The sequence below is a fragment of the Acartia tonsa genome, chromosome 2, assembly GCF_053477335.1.
Source record: "Acartia tonsa isolate MP-2025a chromosome 2, ASM5347733v1, whole genome shotgun sequence".
Classification (NCBI taxonomy): Eukaryota; Metazoa; Arthropoda; class Copepoda; order Calanoida; family Acartiidae; genus Acartia; species Acartia tonsa.
In genome coordinates this window covers 59055624-59083350 of record NC_137261.1, presented here as the reverse complement: position 1 = coordinate 59083350, position 27727 = coordinate 59055624, and the positions used below count along the sequence as shown (strand labels likewise).

General features: G+C 37.8%; 1 protein-coding gene across 1 annotated transcript in view; it reads left to right on the top strand.

The window, feature by feature from the left end:
* LOC145312253 (uncharacterized) overlaps positions 1–16946 on the top strand; it is a 40532-nt gene extending 23586 nt beyond the window's left edge. Inside the window, exons 6-11 of the mRNA XM_080151484.1 lie at positions 433–542; positions 1244–1457; positions 1832–2019; positions 2328–2506; positions 16009–16136; positions 16790–16946. Coding sequence (XP_080007610.1) covers positions 433–542; positions 1244–1457; positions 1832–2019; positions 2328–2506; positions 16009–16136; positions 16790–16927 — 957 coding nt within the window. The 3' untranslated portion in view covers positions 16928–16946. The remainder of the gene's footprint in view (positions 1–432; positions 543–1243; positions 1458–1831; positions 2020–2327; positions 2507–16008; positions 16137–16789) is intronic.
* The last annotated feature ends 10781 nt before the right edge of the window (positions 16947–27727 follow it).

The following is a 27727-nucleotide window of genomic DNA, read 5'->3' as shown; positions in this document are numbered from 1 at the left end:
GTCATACTTGTTTTTCTAGGTTAAAAGAGCTAGAACTATATTTAATAGCGAACAACTGGAACTACTAGAGCAATACTTTTAGAAAACTACTTTTATAGATGTTATAATACTTTTTTTTCTAGGTTAGAAGAGCTAGAACTACATTTAATAGCAAACAACTGGAACTACTAGAGCAATACTTTCAGAAAATTCCTTTTATGGATGTTATAATACTTGTTTTTCTAGGTTAGAAGAGCTAGAACTACATTTAATAGCGAACAACTGGAACTACTTTAACAATACTTTTAAAGAACGCCTCTTATGGATGTTATAATACTTATTTTTCTAGGTTAGAAGATCTAGAACTACATCCAATAGCGAACAACTGGAACTACTTTAGCAATACTTTTGAAGAACTTCTTTTATGGATGTTGTCATTCTTGTTTTTTATAGGTCAGAAGAGCTAGAACTACATTCAATAGCGAACAACTGGAACTACTAGAACAATACTTTCAGAAAACTCAATATCCTGATGTATATACCAGGGAAGAAGTCGCGCAAAAGTAAGTGTTACCAGGGATTTAAAGGGATAAGACAATGGCCAATAAATTGATGAACGTCCCCAATAATGTTACACTAAATTACCCCTTCTGTAAAATACAATTAGTGGTTATAACTTGTGGACACTTAACTTATTGAACCAACCAATCAAAATTCAATTATAGTCCCCAAAGTTGTTGAGCTATCTAATAAGAAAAATATATTGTAAAACTTTGTGGACTAGTGTAATAAACAGCCCAATGTCATCTCTCTCCCTGCATTGCTTCACTGAAAAGAACAATTAAGTAATATTCAGAGATGGAGAGGACATTGGACTGTAAATTATACTAGTCCCCAAAGTTTTTTACACATGTTCTCTCTTTAGTTAGCTTTAAAAAAAAGTATGGTGGTTCATCATTAAATCCTTATTGGGTCGTACAAACTCATTTTATCCAATTTTTATACAAACAATTCTTATCTTTGTTGATTAATTAATATTCCATTGTCTTATCCCTTTTGATTCCTGCGTATAAAAACAAAAAATGTATCGCGTACTTTAAGTTTGTATTATTTATATATTTGTATTTTTTACACCCAGATACTTTACGCGGCCAATATTTGTCATATCAGATCACACAGACCGACAGACACACACACACAAACACACACCTAGATACTTTACCCGGTCACTAGATGTTTGGTTCATGAATCTATCTAATCCTAGGCTATCTGATTCTAGGTCCAAGCTGTCGGAGGCCCGGGTCCAGGTGTGGTTCAGCAACCGCCGGGCGCGGCTAAGGAAAACGCTCTCGTCCTCAAGCTCGACCTCGTTCGCCAGCAGCTCAGCGAGTTTGAATTATTCGTCGGAGCCTAGTAGTTTTAGCTCGCATGGTTACCAATGGCCGGCGAATCCTTACCTTAACTATGGCTACTGCCAGGTATGATAAATAGATAGATGGAGTAATGGATAGATGTTTAATAGATAAATGTAATAATGGATTGATTGGTAGAGAGATAGATGGTGAGATAAATAAATAGGTAGATAGATAGAATATAAATAGTTTATGTGATTCTCTATTCAGAAATATGCAAGATAAAACTGTTTTTTTTTGGAGGGACGTATTTTTTTCTAGGAGCAAGGTCAATGCACTGCAGCAATAAAAACATTCTGTAAGCTTCAGGGAAATCAACCACTTTTTTGATTGAAAAAATCAACTGTTTAAAATTTCAGGCTGCCGAGCCATGATAGGTTGATATTTCAAGATTAAATAAATTTTATTTTCAAAATTAGTAAATTTTCTAATTTTTTTAGAGTTCCTTACAAGAAAAGAGCAGTATGAACAGCTATTACCAAGCCGCAGCTGTCAGCGGTCAGGGTTGGCCGGCAGCCGCTGCAGCTGGTAAAGCCGGCAAAGAAGGACTGGCCGGAATGTCGGCTGCAAACATGGCCAATCCGTGGGCTGGTACGGCCGCAGCCGCGCTTTCTCAAGATTATAGCTCGTAAGTTTTTATTATTTTATCAGAGCATCCTAGTATCTATAAACTCTGTATTCAAACTTAGATATAACTATTAAATAGCCTAAAACCATCTAGTTATTTTTTTTTGATTGATTGTTTCATTAAGCAGAGTGTTTATACGTTTCAACCACTAAATGTAATCTTCAATCTACAGAAGGGGCAATTATGAGCATCATCATTGGGGATGTACATTTATCGGTCATTGTCTTATCCCTTTAGATCTCTTTTAGATTTGTATGCTTCATATTTACTAAGATTAATACTGTTATTATCTTAAAATATGATTTTAGATTGCTTGGCAGCAGTATGCACGGCAACGGCTATCCGTCTACGGCTCCGGGAGCTGCTGGCGGCGGTCAGCCTAGCAGCGGCCAGCCGGGCAGCGGACTAACTACACCTTTCCAGGACCCAAAATATCTGGGACAATTGATGATGAACGATCCTAAATATTTGGGAGGACTGACTGAAGGTAAATAGATTAGATTTAAAACCCTAGATGGCTAATCAGACACATTAATCTGTCCGTTCTAGCAGAAGATTTTTGTTATTATTTATTTATCTTTTAACTCAAGCTGCCACCTTTGATAAAATCCCATAATACGAGGGAGTTTTTGTACCTGTTCTTTGTAACCATTGGTCTAATTATAAAATAGTTCATCTAGACTTTGAATATTTATTGTAAAGATTAAGGAAGATATATTGCGTAAGAAAAAGAGAGATAGATAAACTGATTCAAATAAAAAGTATACTATCCTTTTCAATGAAACTGTTATATTTAAGAATGGATATAGGATATACTTGGATATATTGACTGGAGAAAGTTTTTCGTCAATTTAGCTTGCTAATATCGACCTCATTTATTGGTCAATTCGTTAATTTAATATGATAGGAAGGGTCTTTATGAGTGAAGGATATCGTTATTTTAGGCAGCTTCGAGTTTCACTTTATTAGAGGACATGAAAATCCGGTGCAACATCTGAATAATTATATATCCATTATTAAGGTACTGTGGTATCCGCCGAGGATAAATGGCAGACACCGGAGTTCAATTAGATTACGGCAGTGTGAACAGACGTGGACACCTTACTATAGAGAAGCTACGCTTCTCTAGCATTCACTAAATAATAATCAACATCTATTTCAGTTGTCACTTTATTGAAGGTCTAAAGAGTACTAAAGCTATATACAACAAACAATAGTTACACAGATAGGAATAAATAATCATAACATAAAAGCATTATAATACATATACAATAGTCAGTTTGGGCAATAATGATCCCCCATCCCTGGAAAGGGTGGGGGGAATTAACAATGCAGCTTAACCATAATAAAGCTTGTCAGATTCAATCATTAATTTAAGGCATAGGGAGGGGGTCGGCAGACCCCTTCCCCAGGACTCGGGGGAGGGCCTGTGGCCCTTCCCCGAACCCCGGTCAGGGGTGCCATAGGCATGGCTCACGGTTGCCGAATACCACAACTCTCCCCTCGGAAGGCTGGGAGAGGGTTTCCCTACCAGACTTCCGACAGTGGTTGAGGCCTTCGGCCCGCTCCTTAGGGCTAAGATATATACAAATGATAATGATTCAATGGAATCCTAGTGGTGAGTCTTTTCAGGGCTGATGGGCTCCCAACGTGGGATAGAAGGCAGAGGCTGGCTTTGGTTGGACACGTAGCTCGGCGCCGGCAGGTGGCAGGTTGGCGTGGGGCACAGCTGTTGCTGGGACGGTCAGCAGCGGGGCATTCTGGTTGTTGTTGGCAGCGGCTGGGGAACTGGCTGCCAAGCTGACCGTCTGGGCGGCAGCCTGACCTCCCGAGGGGCCGCGGGGTCTTCCAGAGGGCGGTCCTGGCCTGCCTGGGCGGTCATGCCCGCTATCGGCTGATTGCATGGACACCATTTCCTCGGCTGCTTCCCGGCCGATGGGAATGGCATCCCAGTCTACTGAAAAGTCCCGAGACTTGGCATGGGTGAGCCAGGCTCTGGCCAAGGCCTTCCTGTACAAAGTTGGATGGTACAGGAACACCTGTGACATCGCATTCATGGCGGCCCGTACACCTCCTTGTGCGGCTGCCAGGGAAATGATGGTCAGGTCCCCCAGCAGTTTGAGGATTAACAACAGCAGGCACAGTATGGCTGCGCCATCTCCCCACTCGTGGATAGCTTGTCTGAACCCAGCCCAGACATCCAGGGCGGCCTCTCCTTCCTCCGCCAGTCGGTCGATATTGTAGGACACTATCCCATAGTCCCCAGTGGCCGAACAGCTACCTTGCTGAACGCATGAGCCATAGGACAGGCCGGTCAGCATGGCGCTTTTATACGCTGGGAACGCCAGCAGTTGCTGCCAGTCGTTCAACTCAGCCTGCGAATACAAGCCCCCTGAACTGAAGTCATCCAAGGGTTCTGTCAGCAGCTGCTTGGGCGTATCCAGCGGGGGTGGCCTCTTCTTAGGTGCGGGGGTTAACTCTATCCAGCCTTCCTCCGCGTGCACAGTCAGGGGGTATGTGGAGGAGCAGGGAATCTTGGTGGCGTGGCCGCTATACACTCGTGTCACGGCGTCTACAAATCCTGTGGGTTCCACTGGTACTTTGTCCCAACATTCCTTGCTTTCACGGACAACGTATTTGTTGCGTTGGCAGGTAAGTTGGAGCAGGACATCTCCCCTCAGCACTGAGAACGTGCTCCCCTGGACACGCACCGGGTGGGCCGGGTCTAGTTGCTGGAGCTTCCAGCAGTTGGCCGCTACTTCTTCTGCTGCTGTGCTTTTCATGCGTGTCTCCAGAGTAAATCCAATATAACCTGCATGTATCTGGGCCTGCAGGGGGACATCAACATCTCTGGCCGATACTCTGGGCAGCGCTGCCGCGGCTGGGTCGGCTGCCACGAACAATGCTGGGTGGTTGGTGGCATGGGCCTCAAAGTCGCAGTTCACTATTGAGGTGGGGTTGGTCATGTTGATGAAAAACTGGGCTTGATGGTCAACCAGGAACGCATCCATCACTAGGCTAGGCTGGAGGCTGCGGATCAGCCTCAAGGGGCAATCTCTCCCCAGGTGGTCCCACACGTAGGTTGCTTCCCCAGTGATGCAAGACAGCTCAGAATGGGGACATTCTAAGGCCAGGTGGTCAGATTGGGACTCCACCCGTCCATCCTCTACTACGTAGGTCTCTTCCTTGACCAGCAGCCGTCGTTCCTGGAGCACTAATTCATTGCGGTACAGCTGGCCCTCGAAGTGGACGTCCTCCCCTTCACAACCCACCCCCTCGGGGCTGTTGACAAGGGCGCCCACCATATCGAGGGTGAAGAACAGGGGATGGTTCAGCTGGAATGTCAGTGGCTGGGTCTTGCCTGGCAGCGTGTAGACTCGGTTCCTGGCCAGGTCTCGGCACGTTTCTGGATCGATCTTGGTTGGCCTCATGAGGGTGGGGACCGAGGTCACCTTGAGGTGACCCCATACCCCACACCTGAATGTCCACTGGGACACAGTGAGCTGACAACTGTATCCTGTTGTTTCCCTAATCTTGACTTGCTGCAGGACGTGTACTTCATGGCCCAGGGGCACCTCCTGGTGTAGCGGTTCCGTGCTACACATCTTTTCTTTATTGTAGGCTGTGACGTGGGTGGGGTTGGCGCAGTCCCACCCCACCAGGACGTAGCTGGTTGTAGGCCACACGGCTGCCAGCAGTAGTCCCCACAGGACCATCCACCAGTGTGAAAAGCTACCAGACAGCCATCTACCTCGCACACGCGGCTGGGGATCTTCGGCTCGGGTCACGGCTGCTTCTCGGGGCTGGACACGGCTGGGCTGCTCCTGGCTAGATACAAATTTCCATTGAGCGTTATCTTTGTGTGGCCGGGGCACCCCGATACCCTCCCCAATGACAGACTGGCAGGCGACTGGCGCTTGCCTGGGTGTCGGCTCCCCTAGCCCCAAGGGGTCCCTCCCCTTGTCCATGGCATGCCCAGTGGCATGGGGCTGAAGTGCGTGTGGCACAGGCTCGCCCTGACTCACGTCCCTCCCCTGCCCTAGGAACTCAGGTGCATGTGGCACAGGCAAGTCCTTATATCCCCAAATTTCAATCTCCCCAGCCTCTGGTGCAGGGGGCACAGGCAAGGTTGGGGTTTTACAATAGTTTGGATACAACACATTTGTTAAATTTAACTTATCCTGGCTCGACTGGAAGTGCTGGGCAGCTGGGTTCCTTCGGCTGGCAGGGGGCGCTGGATGGTGTATAGTTGGGCTCTCCCTACAGGCTGGTGGCGCTGGCTGACTGGGGGTGACGGGTGTCACCCCTTCCTCTGGGACTGCTGGCTCGTCCCAGGATCCAGGTATCTCGGTGGCGGCGACGGTTGTTGCCCCAGGCACCAGGTTGGGGGCTGGCTTGTTCCAGGATCCAGGTATCTCGGTGGCGGCGACGGTTGTCGCCCCAGGCACCAGGTTGGAGGCGCTGGATAGCACCCCCCAGTCATCGCAGGTGGCGGCGCCGGGTGGCGCCCCATACATCGACTCTGATGCGCTGGCTAGCGCCTCCTTCCTCTCTCGTTCAGCGGCCGCCAGGGCCTCCCCGTACACCGCCTCAGTGACGCTGGGTAGTGGCCCTCCACTCTTGCTGGGTAGGCTCGGTCGAGCAGGCTCCATCATGTTTAGGCTAAAAGGCTGGGGCCTCAGAACTTCTGGCTCGGCGATGTTGTTGGGTTGCACAAACTCCGGCCCCAGGTGGTTGAGACTGAAGCCCAGGCCAACCCGGTTGGGTTCAGCCGCGCCTCCCAGTACGTTGATCCTAGCTGGAACGGTCCCAAACTGCGGCATTCCGTCGGCTCGGCCCGCTGCGTTGGGGGCGGCTGCTTGCTGCGGTGGTGCTGGGGGCGCGCTCCCTTCCATGTGGGCTACTCTGCTGGGCTTCCCTGGGGGAGCACCCTTGTCTGCGGTGCGCCTACGGCCGGCTACCTGGTCCCAGTCGGCTCTGCACTCGGCCGCCGTATGGCCGGCATAGTGGCAACGCTCGCACTTGGCAGGACGGTCACGGCGTGGCTGGGTGCGTCTCTCCTCTAGGCTGACTTCCACAGGCGTCGGGCAGTCTCGAGCTCGGTGGCCTTTCCCTTGGCAGCGGAAACAGCGGCCTGGAACCTTGTCATCTGGAGCGACCTTCCCCATCTGGTGGAGACCCGGAGCCAAGGCGCCAATCTCCATTGGCTCCGACTCGTCGTAATGGGGCAACTGGATGCTGGCTGATCCCGTGAGCCCGTCGGTGGCGTCCACGAATGCCACGATTTAATTCGTCGACTAATAACTCGAGATCCTCATGGCTGTAGGCGTCCCTATACAAGGCACACTTTGTGGATATGTATGCTTGTATAGGTTCTGTCGAGTGTTGCCTGTAATCCCTAAACGCTTGTTTCAGCGTCTGGGATTCAAAGGCGGGACGAAATAACATTTCACACTCGGCCTTGACTTGTTCGTAAGTCAAGGCTTGGCCTGCCTCGCCAAACAGATGAGAAGCCATTTCCGCCGCTTGCCCTACCAGTGACAGTAAAAGGGCGTTGCGGCGGTTGAGGGAGTCATGGGGCGGCACGCGGATGTGGGAACTCCAGGATTGCTTGGGCGGTCCTCTATACTCCGGCAGGTTACTCAGCATCAGCTTGCGGTACTCGGCTGGAGCCGGCTGAGGGTCATCCTGGAGCCATCCTGGGGCTTGGTCGCCTCCTGGTGCTTGCGGCTGTTCCATCGGGTCAACGGTTCAACGGCGGGACACAAAGTTATAAGTCAATATTATAAATGGTTTGTCACTTGAGGCTTTCTAGCCTAACAGCCAACACTGTTTTATCACTAGGTTGGTAGTTTAGTTACAAAGATATAACTTAGCTGTACTTATCACTAGTTTTATTCTGAGGTTGTAGAGTAGGCTGGTAGGGGTAGATAGCTGTTGAGGGTCTGAACTGCTGTCAGGAACTGATTTGGTTTTCCTTTATCACACTATAGATAGGGGGAAGAAGCTTGTAATTCTTTATTTTCTAAAAATACCTCTGTTAGATGCTATGGAGTAGCCCCGCTCCTGTGTGTGTGTGTGTGCGTGAAATCTCCTGTCCTTGCAGCGCGCTTACGCACCGTCAAATCCGCGCACACAGGTAAAACGCGCACTTATCCCTCAACTCGCTCTCTCATTGGTCCGCTTTGTCCGTTGAATTTTATGATATTTCCGAGCTCCGTTGCGCGACCCGTAAATGGCGCTCTGTGTTCCCGGCCGCTAGCTCCACACCGTGGGCGGACTTAGTCAAGTGTGGGTAGGAGGGGGGAAGCGCGTGAGGGGACGGGGTAAATCCGTCCGTTCCCCCTGTGAGGAAGGGGGGAGTGCTGTGGGTTTGAGGTAACTGTGTGATGAGGTAATGGTGCCCTTTCTCCTTAATCCTAGGCTTATCTGTTATGTCACCTTGATTGTATTTCCTTCAATGGAGAGTGGGCCCCTCCCTTTCCTCTAGAATAAGGGGTGTATTTTTGTTGTGCTGTAGGCTTGGGTGGTTAGATTGTTTATCAAGACATTGTTATATTACATCTAGACTCTATTTTTGGCCTTATCACAATACATAACAGATTTGCTTACCAAACCTGTTCTATTTTTAGTTGTTATCACAATACACAACAAATCCAAGCCTGTTCTATTTTTAGTTTTATCACAATACACAACAAATTGTTTGCCAATCCTTGCTCATAAATCTATTGTTTAACCATCACACTAGGGTGGTAATCCCTACAATGTGATATAATATCTGCTTTTCTAGGTGGGTGGCTGCGCTGTAGCCTCTCAGGATACTTGGAGTTGACGTAGTTTTCTCTGCTTTGGTACACTACACTCGTATGTTGGCTCGCAGCTCGCAGCTATGTGGCGTGTTTCAGCCTATCGGCGGCAGGGAATGTCCCGTCCTGCTAGCGCCGCTTATCCAAATCCGGCTGATGGCGGCAGGGAATGTCCCGTCCTGCTAGCGCCGCTGGTTCGGATCCTGCTATCTCTTGCAGTAAGGTTGGCCTATTTTCAGCCGTTTGCACTTATTTGGCCTGTTTCAGCCAGTCCGCAGGCCTGTTTCAGCCCTTTGAGCGCTCAATTCTCCGTTAGATGTTGGCGCTTCTCGCGGTTCTCCGTCAAGTTTCGCTGTTTCACTTCCACAACTGCCGGATGCAGAGTTAGACCTTGCTATCCAGGGTGGGTAATTCAGGTTGCTTGTGTCAGTTTTGCCAGTTTCACTGCTGGGAGTACCTTAGCCTCAGCTGCGCGTCTGCTCTACACTTGTGGTTTGCCGTAATCTCACACAGCTGTCACCAAAAGTTGTGGTATCCGCCGAGGATAAATGGCAGACACCGGAGTTCAATTAGATTACGGCAGTGTGAACAGACGTGGACACCTTACTATAGAGAAGCTACGCTTCTCTAGCATTCACTAAATAATAATCAACATCTATTTCAGTTGTCACTTTATTGAAGGTCTAAAGAGTACTAAAGCTATATACAACAAACAATAGTTACACAGATAGGAATAAATAATCATAACATAAAAGCATTATAATACATATACAATAGTCAGTTTGGGCAATAATGATCCCCCATCCCTGGAAAGGGTGGGGGGAATTAACAATGCAGCTTAACCATAACAAAGCTTGTCAGATTCAATCATTAATTTAAGGCATAGGGAGGGGGTCGGCAGACCCCTTCCCCAGGACTAGGGGGAGGGCCTGTGGCCCTTCCCCGAACCCCGGTCAGGGGTGCCATAGGCATGGCTCACGGTTGCTGAATACCACAGTACAAATGGAGCCACAACATCTCAGATGGAAACTAAATATTCCAACCACCTACAACTACAACAACAACAATATAATAATATTAATTATATTAAGGTACAAATGGAGCCACAACATCTCAGATGGAAACTAAATATTCCAACCACCTACAACTACAACAACAACAATATAATAATATTAATTATATTAAGGTACAAACGGAGCCACAACATCTCAGATGGAAACTAAATATTCCAACCACCTACAACTACAACAACAACAATATAATAATAGATAGATAGATAGATGTATTTCAACATAAGCATACAAAATGATAATAATATTTCTTACACATATTTACAAAATTTTATGCATAGTTTGGTACTTTCATAACCTGGGTTGGCCGTTGCAAAAGCTGAAAGTACCGATTTAAGACAAACATATTCAAATGATTTTTTAATGTTTCTAGCTACATAGAAATTTTAATCAGATAATTAAATTGGATATATACATATAACATATAAATAGGTTTAAATAGTATAAATAAATAGTAAGGTATTAATGATGCTATTTACACTATGATACAATGGGGTTAGAGAAATTAAAATTTTTATAGTAAATTAAGGCAAATTTTAATTATTTTTACAGACAAAACATTTTTGCTTATTACAATTAAAACTCTTATATTTATCTAAAGCTTTCTTTTTGATAAGATTTTTAGTGGTATTTTTAGTTTCAGCACACCTTATAGCAGTGTCTAGGTTGTTCCATATTTTAACAAAGCAAACATTAGGAAAAGTTTCTAGAGCTTTATGTTTAGGTAAAGGTACTTTTAATTTCATTACTCTGTTGGATAACATTGGTTCAAAAATATTATTGAATGAGTCTGGCATTTGTCCTGCAAGGAAACTTTTTACAAAGCTACCTATATTAACAGTCATAATATCTTCAAGTTTAAGTAAATCAAGTTTTTCAAGTAATGGATCTACATGAGCATTGTACTTTGCATTAGCGACGTATCTCACAGATTGCTTTTGTTTTAATAATAATCTATTCATTCCCTCACATTTAGCATTACCCCATGTTATAATAGAAAATTCCAAGTGCGATTTTACCAGGGAATTATATATAGATTTACGAATTTTAGTTGGTGCAAACTTTTTCAATTGATTTAATACAAAATTAGCACTAGATACTTTGTTAATAACTGAGTTTATATGGTGTTCCCACGTTATAAACTCATCTAGATGAACACCTACAAATTTAAAAGATTTAATATTACAATCATTCCCAATTCTTTCAATCTTTTCACCACCAATTTTTATGACTAGAGAATCTTGGACACACTGCATTTGTTTGGTTCTAAAAACCATAAACTTAGTTTTGGCAACATTAAGTGAAAGTTTATTTGCTTGAAACCAAAGTTTAGCTTTTTCTAGTTCAATGTTAACCCTCTCCTCTAATCTTTTTAAATTGCTATCACTGTGTGCAAAAATTGTGTCATCAGCAAAAAGTGAAGAAAATATATCAATTGCATTTGGCAAGTCATTTATATATAATAAAAACAGTATAGGACCCAGAACACTACCCTGTGGGACTCCATGGGTTATGTTTTGAATAGATGATTTGACACCATTAATTTCTACATATTGAGAACGATTATTTAAATAAGAATGAAACCATTTATTTGATAAACCTTTAAAACCATAATGGTTTAGCTTGGTTAAAAGAATTTGGACATTGCAAGTATCAAATGCCTTTTTTAAGTCAATGAAGCACCCCAGTGTGTATTCTGGTGTTTGAGAATCAAGACCTTGGTATATTTTATTCAATAATTGAATTAAGGGCTGTGTTGTGTTGTGCTTGGGTCTAAATCCATACTGATGTTTATAAAGAATATTGAACTTATTTAAGTATTTAAACATTTGACAGGCAACTATTTTTTCCAGTAGTTTAGAAAAGGCATTTAATATACTAATAGGTCTATAGTTATCAAATGAATTATTCCTTCCTGATTTAAAGATTGGCAAAATTTTAGCGCATTTATAATTGTTTGGAACAAAGCCATGTTTAAATGAAAGATTAAATAGGTGAACAACAGGATCTATAATACTTGGCATAATTTCTTTTAAAAGTTTAGTAGAAATATTGTCAGGTCCACAACTTAGTTTAGGTTTTAACTTGTTGAGAGTAGAAAAAATTATTTGAGGGGTGATTTTTTGAAAGACAAAATTTTCATTTACTGGAACCCCAAGGTAGTCATTAAAATCATTTTCGCAAAATGGAATTTCATCTGCTAGGCTGGGACCAACATTAATAAAAAAATTGTTAAAACCCTCACAAATATCTTGAAAGTTTTCATAAGATCTGTTATCATCAGTAAAAAGATTTGGGATAGAATGCGTTTTTTTATTCTTGTTAATAAGTTGATTAATTGTAGACCAAGTTTTTTTCATGTTAGATGAAAATTCATTGAATTTAGAAAAATAGTACTCTTTTTTGGCTTTCCTAACTGCAGATTTATAAATATTATTTGCAATGACAAATTTTCTATTGCTATCAACGGTTTTATCCTTAAATTTTTGTCTTAATAACATTTCTTTTTTCTTTCTTAGGTTTAGTAAAGTTGGTGACATCCAGGGATTTTTGGGGATAACTCTTTTGTTGGGTTTTATAGTTTTAAAAGGGAAACATTTTTCAAAGTTTTCATTGATAACATTAGAAAAGTTTTCAAAAGCACTCTCTGGATTACAATCTGTAGTTATGTCAGACCAATCAAAAGAGGATAAGGATTGCTTAAATATTTCAGTATTTTCATTAGACATATTTCTTTTTTGTAAAAAAGAATCTTTGTTTTGCTTAGGATTACTAACATTTAAGTAAAATATTGGGAGATGGTCAGATAGACTTGAGTAAATAAGTCCGGCATTGTAATTATCCATCCTTTTATTTGTAAAAATGTTATCAATCAAAGTTGCACTTGTTGGTGTAATTCTGCTAGGTAATGTAATAACTGGTAAAAAAGAATGAGAGATTAACATATTTAAAAAGTCGTTGGTTGGAGAATGTTCATTATATTTAAGCAGATTAATATTTAAGTCAGAGCAAATAATTATTTCTTCTGCATTCATAATTTTGAGAGAAGTTAGAGTTGTGTTAAGCCAATCAGAAAAAAATTGTATATTGCTATTAGGTATTCTATAAATATTTGCGATTATCTTAAACTTGTTTCTTGAAATGTAAACTTTAATTATTAGAGATTCAAAATTGTCATTAAAGCACGAGAATTCTTTGATAATTTCATAGTTTTTTAAGTTAGATAAATAAATAGCCAAACCCCCTCCCCTCTTTACTTCCCTATCTTTTGAGATTAGATTATAATTATTTAGACAGACTAAATCTTGATTTTTGATTCCCCACGTCTCTTGGACACATAAACAAGAAAAATTAAAGTCTTTATTTTTGGTTTCATCTATCAAGTCTCTAAGATCATTTGATTTATTTGAAATACTGCGAATATTTAAGCTTAAAACGGAAAAATTTTCACTTTTATTACTAACTAGCGATTTAAATTCATTTTGATCAACATACTTACAACTATGCCCAAAATCACTATTCAATATAAGCTCATTCAGACCATTACTTGAAATTAAATCTATATCATCATCAAAGCCCTATAATAACAGATAAGTTTAAATTTTACAATTAAAAAGTGCCAATTTGGAAAATTAATTTTATAAGTTATACTATTAAACCCCAAAATAGTAAACTTGATTATCATATAGTAAGAGATTAGTGACATACAATAGAGATAAAGTGTAGAGTGGTGACGTTAGTTTAGACATATATTAGATTTGATATCAGAGAATGATTTTTGAATTTAGAATCAATTTAATTCTTTTTCATATATTTTGGCTTTGTATCAGATTTAACACCAACATGATTAGGCAGATAGCTGTCGATCTCACTTATGGTGTAAGTAAATGAATTTTCACTTTTGGGATAGTAAGTTAGCCAAACGGGTTTTTCGCCTTCTTTGACAGTCATGTTAATGTCTCCATTTTGGTTTGTATCAAATTTGTGAATGGATCCTTTTTTCTTTAGAAATTTGATATGACCTAAAATCTTATAACGATTTTTAGTTAGTTGGAAGTTTATGAAGAACCTTTGTCTGGGAATGTATGACTTTACCTTCGGTCCAGGATGTGAAGAGTCACATTTCTTGGTCATATCCTCCCCCTCCTTCTTGTCCCCCTCCCCCTCCTTCTGGTCCCCATACCCCTCATTCTTGACCCCCTCCCCACGCATATCCCCGCCTCCATTTTTCGGTATATCTGACTTCTTTACTCCTCCTCTTTTGACAGCGGAAACCAAATCAAAATAGGGTGACCCATTTTTTCTGTTCCAAATTTTTAGCAGGACTGAGTTGTTTTTTAGTTCATGTACTGCTGTTATGTCAGATTCAGGAATTCTGACTCCGTAGCACTCCTGGACAAGATCTAATGTCCTTTCTGTCAGAGTTCTTGTGTCCTGTTCATCATGAGGTTCAAAGAGACTTTTCCATCCTTTTTCAACATTAGGCGGGCTAGTAAGTATAAAGTTGCCCTTAAGATTACGTTGCAGTGAGTAATCTGCCGTATTCAACGCTTCTTTAGCCTCAGCCTTAGCAGTCTTCACATCATCCTTCAGATTTGTGCATTTGCCATCTTTGCCAACAGTTTTCCACTCTGATCCACTAGTGGAAATTATGTGCTGGCAAACAATAAATAGGTAGTTTAAAAGTGCTTTGTTGTTATTAACATCGACTTCACACTTTTCTCTTCCTATTTTCTTCAATACATCTTTCACTACCTCGACATCAACTTTCTTGGCCATTTTTTTAGAAATAAAAATTTTGTGTCACCCTACTAGTTTAACTGTAATTCACATGAATAGGATTATAGCGGTCAAACTAATTATGTGTTGCTTGCTTGAGAACTAGAACACAACTGATTAGATATTAATTATATTAAGGTACAAACGGAGCCACAACATCTCAGATGGAAACTAAATATTGCAACCACCTACAACTACAACAACATAATAATATAAATTATAATAAGGTACAAACGGAGCAACAACATCTCAGATGGAAACTAAATATTGCAACCACCTACAACTACATCAACAACATAATAATATAAACTATATTAAGGTAAAAACGGAGCCACAACATCTCAGATGGAAACTAAATATTCCAACCACCTATAACTACATCAACAACATATTAATATTAATTATATTAAGGTATAAACGAAGCAACAACATCTCAGATGGAAACTAAATATTCCAACCACCTCCAACTACAACAACAACAACATAATAATATTAATTATATTAGGGTACAAACGGAGCCACAACATCTCAGATAGATACTAAATATTCCAACCACCTACAACTACAACAACAACAACATAATAATATTAATTATATTAAGGTACAAACGGAGCCACAACATCTCAGATGGAAACTAAATATTCCAACCACCTACAACTACAACAACAACAACATAATAATATTAATTATATTAAGGTACAAACGGAGCTACAACATCTCAGATGGAAACTAAATATTCCAACCACCTACAACTACAACAACATAATAATATTAATTATATTAAGGTACAAACGGAGCCACATCAACTCAGATGGAAACTAAATTTTGCAACCACCTACAACTACAACAACAACAACATAATAATATTAATTATATTAAGGTACAAACGGAGCCACAACATTTCAGATGGAAACTAAATATTGCAACCAGCTACAACTACAACAACAACATAATAATATTAATTATATTAAGGTACAAATGGAGCCACAACATCTCAGATGGAAACTAAATATTCCAACCACCTACAACTACAACTACAACAACATAATAATATTAATTATATTAAGGTACAAATGGAGCCACAACATCTCAGATGGAAACTAAATATTCCAACCACCTACAACTACAACAACATAATAATATTAATTATATTAAGGTACAAACGGAGCCACAACAACTCAGATGGAAACTAAATATTCCAACCACCTACAACTACAACAACATAATAATATTAATTATATTTAGGTACAAACGGAGCCACAACAACTCAGATGGAAACTAAATATTCCAACCACCTACAACTACAACAACATAATAATATTAATTATATTAAGGTACAAACGGAGCCACAACAACTCAGATGGAAACTAAATATTCCAACCACCTACAACTACAACAACAACATAATCAGGATATAGAGTCAAAATATCATACCAACACCACCTCCGATAATAAATATCAGGCATAGATTATTTACAAAAATGGCAAAAAACCTAGGAAGGTAGGTCACTCCCCTCCCCCCTTCTCACCCCCCAAGGTCATGGTCAAGGGGTGAATTTGTTTATTATTATTAGAAAACCATGCGGGGTCTATACCTGCGGTTCTATAACCTGACCCAAAGTAATAAAAAACTCAGCCACTCCCATCTTTAATATATTTCACGTTGAATCTAGTAAAAGTGGCGGCACAGATTATGACGTAAAAAATTAACCAATGAAAGTCCACTATGAATTTTACCATTGGTTAATTACAGAGTATACTGGCCTCTCATTGGTTAATCATCTCTTACGATCTCTGGTGTCGCAGATCATGAAATTAAGCTTATCTTAGCCGTTTTTCATCGAAGAAATTTGATATCGAGCACTTATAATTGTAGGGGACCCTCTGGGGTATACCTGCGGTGCTATACCCCTGCAGGGCTACCCAGCACTGAAGTTAACCTAATCTAACTTAAAGAAATAAAAGAAACGAAAAACTCCCACCCCCTTCTTTTTAAATTTATTCAAATTTAACGGTAGAGGTTTCAGTTCATGGCAATTCAATTTGAGAGATATTGCAAAAACTTTCAAATAAGTTTGAACCTTTACGTAACATAATCCATGATACCCTGCGCAGGACACAAAGTACGGGCAGGATGCCAGCAGCCAGAAGTACGGGCAGCAGGATGCCAGCAGCCTCCAGAAGCACCACCAGCAGCAGCAACAATACCTGGAACAGCTGGCCGTGGCCTCCGGGACAATGATGTGCAGATGATACTCGGACACAGTGCAGGATGCCAATGGCCGATAAATTCATCTACATCACTAATGATGAAACATTTAGGGGTCGAAACGTTTGGACACTCAACTAATGAACAAACCAATCAAAACTCAATAAAATTCCCCAAAGTTATTAATCCAATTGTCCCCTCACTCTCTGGAAAAGAACACATTAATTTGCTCACAACAAACTGTTAAGTGAAAAAATATCATACGACAGTTTATAAACATTCCCACAATGATAGGTCAACCTTTGTGAAAAAAAAGCATAACTATATTATAGATATGATGTTTAAAGTGAATTTCAAAACTGATATTTAAATGTTAAACAAACTATGCACAAAATTGTAGTCACTTTAATAAAAACATTAATAAAATAGTGAAAAAAAGGAAATAATTATTAATTTATTATTTTAAAAATTCTAAAAAAAATGTGATAAAAAAGCATACAGTGTAAAAAAAGAGTCAATCATAACATTTCGCACAGTGCCAAAAAAGAAGACTTTTTAACTTATAAATAATCATTTACATTTTCATCGTATTTTTATAGCAGGGTAATATTTTATTTACCCAATTATTTTGAATCTCATATCATAAAAGTTATTATATTTTGTATTGAGAGTTGGCTGCTCTATAATTTACTTTGTCCATTATGAATAAGAATAAGTTAACAAGAATGACAACATCCATAAAAGCGAAGCACTGAAACGGTAGGACATACGGACATTAACACTTGTATAGTATCAGAACTGAAAAATCAGAATATAAAAGTATAAGAGTCGAAGAAAATTTGTAATTAAATTTGTTGAAAATCTGCTTGATACAGAATAACGTTTATGCACATACTTACATTTTTAGGACTTGATTATAGAGTTGCTTCGCTTATAATATTGTTCTTTGTTGTTCCAGGAATCAATATACCAAAAATCAGATCAAACGGCTAATTAGATCACATAAAAATTTGTTGTTAAAAAAGAAGAAAAATCAACATGTTTATAATGGACGTACGGACATTCTGGTAATGATTATAGAGTTGTTACGCTTTCTTAGTCGTACCAAACTACTACAGGAATAACCATGCAAAGTTTGAAATCGATAGGACAATTCTAACATGCCTAAATTAACGAAAAAAAGCTATCTATCTCGGACGGACTGACGTACGGACGGACGTACGGACGGACCGACCCTAATTATAGAAAAGCTTCGCTTTTAAAAAGTATAGGCCAATTGAATTTGAAGGATGGTGGGTTAACAACCCTCCCTCCTCTATAACAGAGGTGGATTCTTAAAAAACTTTTTGGCTCACTGCCTCACTTAAATTAGTGAGGCTAGCTAAAAATCTTTTTGAAAAATCCTTCAAAATCGCATTACAAATCTACAAAAATTAAACAAAATCTTATGTTAATATCCCTTTTATGATTTTATTCAATTAATGTAGATTTGTTATGCTATTTTGGAGGATTTTCACAAATTTTTTTAGCAAGCCACACTAATTTTAGTGAGGTAGTGAGCCAAAAATTTTTTTTAAGAATCCACCTCAGAAATTTAAGATGTTTTGTTTCGGCCGTTATCAGGGAGGAAGGAACATTTATAAACACGATGTCTCATTCTTTATCTTAAAACGTTGGGTACTTTTATTGAATCATTATTGAAACTTTCAGGGGTAAAACCCTTCCACTAATGATTAAGATCTACAGAAGGGATAATATATTGAGTATAAAAATTTATCGTCCATTGTCCTATTCCTCAAGATCCAAGGTCGTTACCAGAAAAACGAAAAGAGTCCCTAAATAAATCAGCATGTTACGTTATACAAACAAAGGAATTTTCCATCTATATTTCAGGTTTTTTTCCCATTCCTCCTCTCCTCATCCCTCATTTTTATGACGTCATTTGAGGGACTTTCTTCGTCTTTCGTTACCAGAGATTTTCAGTAATTCTTATTTATCGCATCGTATATAGAGACAGCTTTTCTCGGAAATTAAAATAAGAAATAATAAAATTTAAACCAGTTTTATTTTATTATTCTTGGAAAATTGTCTGTAATGCGATGCTACTTTTGATTTTTCGTTATAGCTGAGAACTGAGGTGAATTCTTAAAAAAAAATCTTTGCCCCACTAAAATTTTAGTGAGGCAAAATTATACCCTCTAAATTTTTAGTTCTCTCATTGATTTTAGTGGGGCAAAAGTTTTTTAAGAATTCACCTCTGATTTTAATCCAGCGGATATTAATCAGTTTCGAAGCCATACTGGAAAAAATAATTTGAGCTACGCTTTTTATGATGACAGTATTACTATTATTATTTATATATTGAATACTTAAGCAGTGCCATAAACAGTTAGTCAATAAAGTCGTGCTTTCACACAAAGTGCCCATTGAGCATTGAAACCCCCCTTATATTATTATAATAAAAAAATAAGGGGGTGGGTTGGAGTATTTCTATGCCTAGCCTCTGCTTTGGGAGGCAATGACCCTTCCAATTACCTCCAGGGCCCTAAATTCCAAGTATTACCGAACCTTGCCTGATCTAAAATAAACTACCCTGCCTCCTTTTTTTCTAATTATTTAAAATATAAGGGGGGATTCAGTGTTCAACAAGGTACATAGAGTGAAAGCGCTTAATTAAGTTGCTAGACAATCGGCTGTAATTCAAAAGCCTTTTTCACATATCAACAATCATATTAAAATAAATATATTTTTTGTAACTTCAATTATATTTTTTATAAAAGAAAATTAACAATGGAATTATGAACTTTTTTGTAATTTTGATAATCATTGAAAATTTGTAATTTGTCTTATTTTTGTAGTAGAAATATATTTTAAATATTTTTTATGAATTTTTATATGTACATGAAATAAAAATATTTTTTATATGTTAGCAAAGCATCTCTATAGTCAAGTCTTAAAATGTAATTATGTCCCTATAAGGCATCCCCTAATTAAACAATTTTGGGATAAATGGAAATTTATGCAATTTTTTCTGAAATAATAATCAAGCTTAGCTTTTATTGATGTAGTCATCCTTGATTTTTTATATCCTGTAATATAAAGTAGTGAGTTTTTTTTGTCTGTAGCTTAAGATTTTGATGACTACTGAACCGATTGAGTATAGGGAAACTTAGGTCCGTGGGTGGTTTTAGGCTTTTTATTGTAAGATTTAGGTCTTAGGTTGGTTTAAGGCTATTATTTTAATCTTCGAATATAGAGCATATAGATGCCGCTAGTTCACTTTAAAAGAAAAACTAAATATCAGATTGTTGAATGAATTGTAAATTTTTGAGAATTCAAGATTTTTCTCAATTTGGAAAAAAAAACATAAATTTAAAAAATTTGTTTGTAGGTAATTGTTGATTTTGGTGTTAGGATTGCGTGGTTAAAACAAACAAAATTCTAACCCAAAACATAAAACACATAATTTCCTAAATTAACTCATTTTTGTTGGGCAGCCCTGCAGGGGTGTAGGGGATAGGAAAATGAAAAATAAAAATGATCTCCCATAAATGTTTAAAATTTATATTTAAATATATAGATTATTTTCTATCAAATCATGGATCAAGGAAATCAACCTTTTACAATTTTAAAAATCAGCAGGAAGTCTTAACCTGGCCTAAATATGGAATCCAAATTCTAAATAAATTGTTTTTCAAAGCTTCTAGACGGTTTTAAAGCCGCCGAGCCCTGAAAATAACGGCTTTTTGGTTTTACATAAAAGAATCCTTTATATAGTTCACTAGGTGCTTCGCCCCTAGCCTCTAACGGCTTTGCCCAAAGAAGTATTAAAAAAATAAGTACCTTTTAAGTACCACATTTAAAAAAATGGTGTCACACCTTTGAACACAGTAATAGTGTCTGACTGATTATGAAGTAACAAAAAAAATTAGCCAATGAGAGGCCGTTATTGACCAATGGTAAAATTTATAGTAGCCTCTCATTGGCTAATTTTTTTTGGTACGTCATAATCAGTCAGACACTATTACTGTGTTTCCCACCTATAGGAAAATAGCCTAAAACCATCACAGGATCAGTAGGCATATTCCTTGAAGAGTAGAATCAATTCGGCAGTGGTTACCGAGATCTTAAGGGACAGACGGACAGACAGACCTATGGACAGACAGACGGACGGACAGATGGACAGACAGACGGACAGACAGACGGATGGACGGACGGAAAGACGGACGGATAGACATCAAGCTACTTTGAATTATAGAATATTCTATCCCTATATCCTTGAAGGTAATATTATGAGTGTTAGTGTCTGAGTCTCTCCTAATTTATATAGTTCATTATTGTATCCCTATATCCTTGAAGGTAATATTATGAGTGTTAGTGTCTGAGTATCTCCTAATTTATATAGTTCATTATTCTATCCCTATATCCTTGAAGGTAATATTATGAGTGTTAGTGTCTGAGTATCTCCTAATTTATATATGTAGTTCATTATTGTATCCCTATATTCTTGAAGGTAATATTATGAGTGTTAGTGTCTGAGTATCTCCTAATTTATATAGTTCATTATTGTATCCCTATATCCTTGAAGGTAATATTATGAGTGTTAGTGTCTGAGTATCTCCTAATTTATATATGTAGTTCATTATTCTATCCCTATATTCTTGAAGGTAATATTATGAGTGTTAGTGTCTGAGTATCTCCTAATTTATATAGTTCATTATTGTATCCCTATATCCTTGAAGGTAATATTATGAGTGTTAGTGTCTGAGTATCTCCTAATTTATATATGTAGTTCATTATTGTATCCCTATATTCTTGAAGGTAATATTATGAGTGTTAGTGTCTGAGTATCTCCTAATTTATATAGTTCATTATTCTATCCCTATATTCTTGAAGGTAATATTATGAGTGTTAGTGTCTGAGTCTCACCTAATTTGTTGTCCCTACAAAACCATAATTTATTTATTCTATAATATAAAGTAGTAAGAGTTTTTTTGTCTGTCCCAAAGGATCTCGCTAACCGCTGAACCGATATTGTTCTCCTTTACAGTGAAGCTTCTTATAGGTCCTGCGAAGGTTTTAAACTATTTTAGGGATGGGTGTTTTTACCCCCCTCACCCCAAAAAATATTTTTTTACTCATTTGAAACTCAAATTTAAAATGGGATGATGTCGACTTTTCCCTCTCCAACCTTAAGTGCCACTAGAGGCTTCTAGGGGCGTAGCCGCTAGTTTTATTATTATAAAGTAGTAGATTGTTTTGTTTGTAGCTTAAGATTTCGATAACTTCTGAACTGATTGGATTCTCCATTTCAGAGAAGAATCATATTGGTTTTTGACTATTATATTCTCACAATTAAGTATTGGGATGGTTTTAGTCTTTTTTTTGCACTTCTCTATCCCTTTGAATACAAACCCCCTATCTATCTATAAAATGATATATAGGAGAACAGCGCTGAAATATATAAATACTAGCGGCTCCGCCCCTAGCCTCTAGGGGATTTGCCCAAAGAGATGATAAAAAAAGTTAAGGTGAAATTCGTAAAAAAAATAAGAAGGACCAAAGAAATCTTACACAAAAAAAGGACCAAGGATATCTTCTACAAAAAAAATAAAAATAAGGGGAGTTTTTTTTTTGTTTTTCTTGGGGGTTGGGGTGTCCCACCCCCCAAATAAATAGCCTAAAACCACCACAGGACCAGTAGGTAGAATCCGATCCGTTCAGTGGTTACCGAGATCTTAAGCTTCAGACGGACGGACGGACGGACGGACGGACGGACTGACAGACTTACGGACGGACAGACGGACAGACAGACGGACAGACAGATGGACGGACAGACAGACAGACAGACAGACAGACAGACAGACAGACGGACAGACATCGTTCTACTTTGTATTATAGATAAAGATGCTTCTGACTAAATACCATCTACTTTGTTAGATATATTTTCCTTCGTGATTTGCTATATTACAAAATTATGCTATATTGCTAAAACAAATTAACGAATCTTTTTCCTCTTGGACTGACGGATGGACGGACGGACGGACGTACAGACGGACAGTAAGGATGAATTCTGAGGAAAAAAATTATCTTTTAGCCTTTGAGCGGACAATTATCCCTAGATATAAATCCTCATTTATGGGGTTTTTGGGGGTATTGAAACTCATTCTCCCATTAGTTGGCTTAGTGAATTTATTGGTATAGATGTATAATCCACACAACAATCTTGCCCAAGTGGTGGAGTCCCTTATTGTCTGCTAGCAAATGGCTTTATGTTCTTTTGTAGGGACTAGGCTGTTTTTATGTTTCAAACGCTATTAGTTTATTTCAAAGATCCAATGCAAAATTGGACAGGGTCCTCGCCCTGTGGACAGAGTATAAAGTCTATGCCCTCTCTATTCTTTTACTTTAACATTGGCCTAAAAACTTTAAAGACTTTTATCAACTCTTTATTAAATTTTTCAACCTAGCATTGTTGAAACTTTGCCACAAATAAATTTAATCTACAGAAGTGTATTTTTTTATAATTTTAGGTGTACAACAATTTATCGTGTAGACCAAGGGTGGTTTTAGGCTATTTTTTCATAATTAAGTTTTGGGATGGTTTGAGGTTACTTTTCTATTTTTCCTCGTCCCTTTAAAATGTTAATATAATAAACAGACCAAAAGTGAGGTTTTTTCTCCGATGTCCTTTTGTCCGCCAGTATACAAGTTGCATGATAAAGATATTATGTTGTTCTTTTAGAGATCTTAAAATACAACCACAAAAGCATTATTTTATTCACATTAACAATTTCGTAATTACAAATATTTTTAGACACATATGATTCAATTTAATAATAAAATTGGGAAAATTTTGTTATTTTTTTTTTGGAAAAATGCGCGGTTATGACACTTTTGCGGATTTGATTGAACACTATTAGACGTGTTTACATGCGGCTAGTAGATACAAATTACAAGCTACCCAGTATATTAGCTAGATGGACATCTAACTATCTATCTTAATATCTATCTATCAGGTAGATATATTTATCTGTCTATCATCTTAATATCTATCTATAAAAGTTTAGTTTTTTTCTGTTATAAATATGAGTTTAAAACCATCCTGTAGCAGTGATATTAAGGGATAAGCTAATGACTGATAAATTGATGTACATTCATAATGATGATTATATCTATCTATCTATCTATCTATCTATCTATCTATCTATCTATCTATCTATCTATCTATCTATCTATCTATCTATCTATCTATCTATCTATCTATCTATCTATCTATCTATCTATCTATCTATTTCTATATCTAACTATTTATCTCTATGTCTATCTATCTATATATCTTAGTATCTGAATCTAAAATTATAGAGATGCTATGCAACTAAAAAATGTTTAAATCTTTGTATAAAACATCCAAATTTTAGCTAAGTACGGGTGGTCCTATTTTTTGTTGTTGATACAATAGATGTAGACGAAGCCCAATCTGAACCACTTTTGTACCACTTTTGATGAGGAATTCTCCATCTCTTTTTTAAGGGGTTTTCTTTACCACTTCTTCCTCATTTCATTACGTCACAGGAATCAAAAGTGGTACAGATTGGGCTTCGTCATAGATGTATAATAAACGTATATATTATGAGAGGAAAAATTTAGGTTGCTAACATGGACATCACTTATTGGTCAGTTCCTTCATCTCGAAAATCTGTGGGGATGGGGTAAAGGAAGTGGAGTAATTTTAGCCAGCTACATGTTTTCTATTTATTAGAGTACATGATAATCTAGTGTAAGATCCAAGTAATAATAAATCCTTTTGTGATACATACATAAGAAATTGAGAATCCTTATAAGAAAGTAAAAAGATGTTTGTTTGTTTGGAGGATCTCGCTAACCGCTGAACCGATCGGGTTCTCCTTAACAGGGTAGCTTCTCATATGTAATGGGGAGGTTTATAACTATTTTGGGGGAGGGTGCTTTGGGGGAGGGTGCCACACCTCTTCTAAGATAATTCACGGAAAAATCGAAATTTTTAAAATATTCCCCCTTTTACGTAGACACATGAGGTGAGTTCTTAAAAAACTTTTGCCCCACTAAAATTTTAGTGAGGCAAAATTATCCCCTCTAAATTTTTTGTTTGCCTCAATGATTTTAGTGGGGCAAAAGTTTTTTAAGAATTCACCTCTGAACGCAACATAGAGAAATTATTTTTTCAAATGATATATTGGAAACAAATAAAAAAAACATTTAAAGTGCAACTAGAGGTCTCTAGGGGCGTAGCCGCTAGTCTACAATAAAGTACAAGGACAAATAACCACAAAGTTTTACTTTAGAGGAAAAAATACATTTTGCCTCATACATAAAAACGAATGAATTTTTTTTTAACATTTTTCATTTATCTAACATGTTTCAGTTCTCTGAAAGATGGCCTAAACCAATAACGTTTCCTATAAGAGTTTTGTTTACTACAAAAAGTATAGGATTTCAAATTAGTTTTTGTTCTAACTCAAGTATTTTCTAGAAATTTATTCATTTTAACAGATTTTAGTTTCATTTTAGTTTAATTACATTTTTTTGATAACAATAACAAATAATAAGCAGGGATAATAATAAGGTAAAGGATGGTTTTAGGCTATTTTATTTTTAAATTTTAATTTTTTACCCCCCCCCCCCCCCCTTAAAAATGCTTGGACGTCCTTGAATAGACCCCTTCCTTTTTAGATGATAATTTACATTCATTATACAGCCCAAATTATGATAAACCTTCTCTAGATCAAAATTATTTGTTGTAGAGTTTGAATCCTTACTAAAGATTTTATAGTAGTCCCAAATTTGGAGACCAGAATAATTTACAATTTAATGTTCCCTCCCTCCCTAAAAAACATAAAATTTTACCTTTAAACCCACTTAATATGACATTAATACAAATTTAAAAATTGCAGAAAAACAAATTATACAAGGATCATAAGTATTAAAATTTTGTATAAATTGTTAAAAATATGTTTACGTTTGTGTGTGCGTGTGTGTGTTCGTGTGTGTGTGTGCTTGTTTGTGATTGGTTAATACTTTGTGGGGCAATACCAAGCAAGGGGTTGACTTAGGAGGTGTTTAGGGGTGAATTGCAGGGTGGATGGGAGGGGTGCTGCGTGACGAATGGACCAATGAGGCGTGACCTGGTGCACGGTGGAAGGGAAAGGATAATGAATTGTAAATTATACTTTTAAAGGAATTATAAATACTTTCTCTCATTCTTTGAAACTAATGTTAAATTTGCAATTGCAATAATAGGATTTTGAGTTGAATAATTTTGAGGAATATTATTTTTCGTGCATTGTTGTATTCCTTTTTCCCTGGTAGATGCATAATTTTTATATGCACATAAATTTACTCTCTCTTTTTTCTCTCCTTTTCTTTCTCTTTTTTTTATATTCTTCCTTTTTAGTTTCCCTGGGACTTTAAGGGATATGACATTGGCTGATAAACTGTCTGTTCATCCCCCTTGATGATACATAAAATTACCCCTTCTGTAGATTACAATTAATTGTTGAAACGTTTGGACACTCAACTTAATGATCCAACCAATCAGAATTCACTGAAGTCCCCAAAGTTGTTAAGCCAACAAATGAGAAAACTCTGTTATAAAACTTTGGGGACTCTGTCTTTTTGTACTCCTTCTAGTTTTTTTACAACATCCTATGTTTTAAACTTTTGAGGAGTGTTTTTTGGGAGGGGGGGGGGGGCGGCATATTTTTTTTTATTATATACCCCCTTTCTTTATTCTTTTAAATGGTGTTCTTTCAAAACAAGTTTAAAAAAAAGCTTTTGGAAAATAGCCAAAAAGCTGACACATAGTTATCCCAGAAAGTATTCAATTAGATAGAGATATTTATATTTTTCAGGGATATAAAGTAATAAGACAATGGATGGTAGTTTAATGTTCAACCCCAAATATAATAGGCACATTATTTACGAAAAAAACATTTTTCTGCATGAGGTCTCAGATTTTGATAAAAACTTCCAGTCCCCTTCATTTGGTCATAAAACTAAGGGCTGGGTGATTTTTAACCTTCTTAATCCATTTAAAGTCCGATTTTTCGCGCATTTTCTCACTGTGGTGTTTTCACAATGAAAAAAAGCAATTTTTTCATGATTTTCAAGTTTAAAATTTTTACATTAATTTTCAACTTACATACATGTTTTATATATCAAATTAATCCCCCAGATGGGTACAATATAGAATTTGTCTTTAAAATCACAAAAATCAAGAATTACAGGGTGTCCCAAGAAAAATGTCAAAACAGGTTTTTAAAACTTTTGACACTGTCAGGAAACGAATTTTGCCCATTTCTTGCCTTGAGAGTGAATATCATCCATTTTACAACACATATGAAGTAAATTTGGCGTGGTAACTCCAAATTTGGACACCTGAGAAATTTTTGAAACACCCTGTAAAAGTGATTTTTGCGTCTGTAGAGCTAAAAATTGGTCCAAATTGATTATTTTTTTCAAATTAGCATAGAAAGTATCTAAGTATGTTAGGCCATAGTGTTTTCTGACCAGATTACAATTTTTATATTTTTTGGACACCCTGTATTTTCAAAAAAATGAGAAAATTTTTTTTTGTTTTTTTAAATTTTTTTTTCTTTTTTTAAGTTACCTAAAACAGTCATATAGATACAGATTTTGACTAATAACAATAATATTTGCCTATTTTACAAATTTACACACTTTTGGGACACCCTGTGCATGTTTTTAAAAAATGGTGGTTTTTGCCCCTTTTTGGGGTGAAGGAGTCGTTTTAGGACCAGAGACTATTTCTTCATTTTTGTACAACTTTTCAAGGCACATAATTT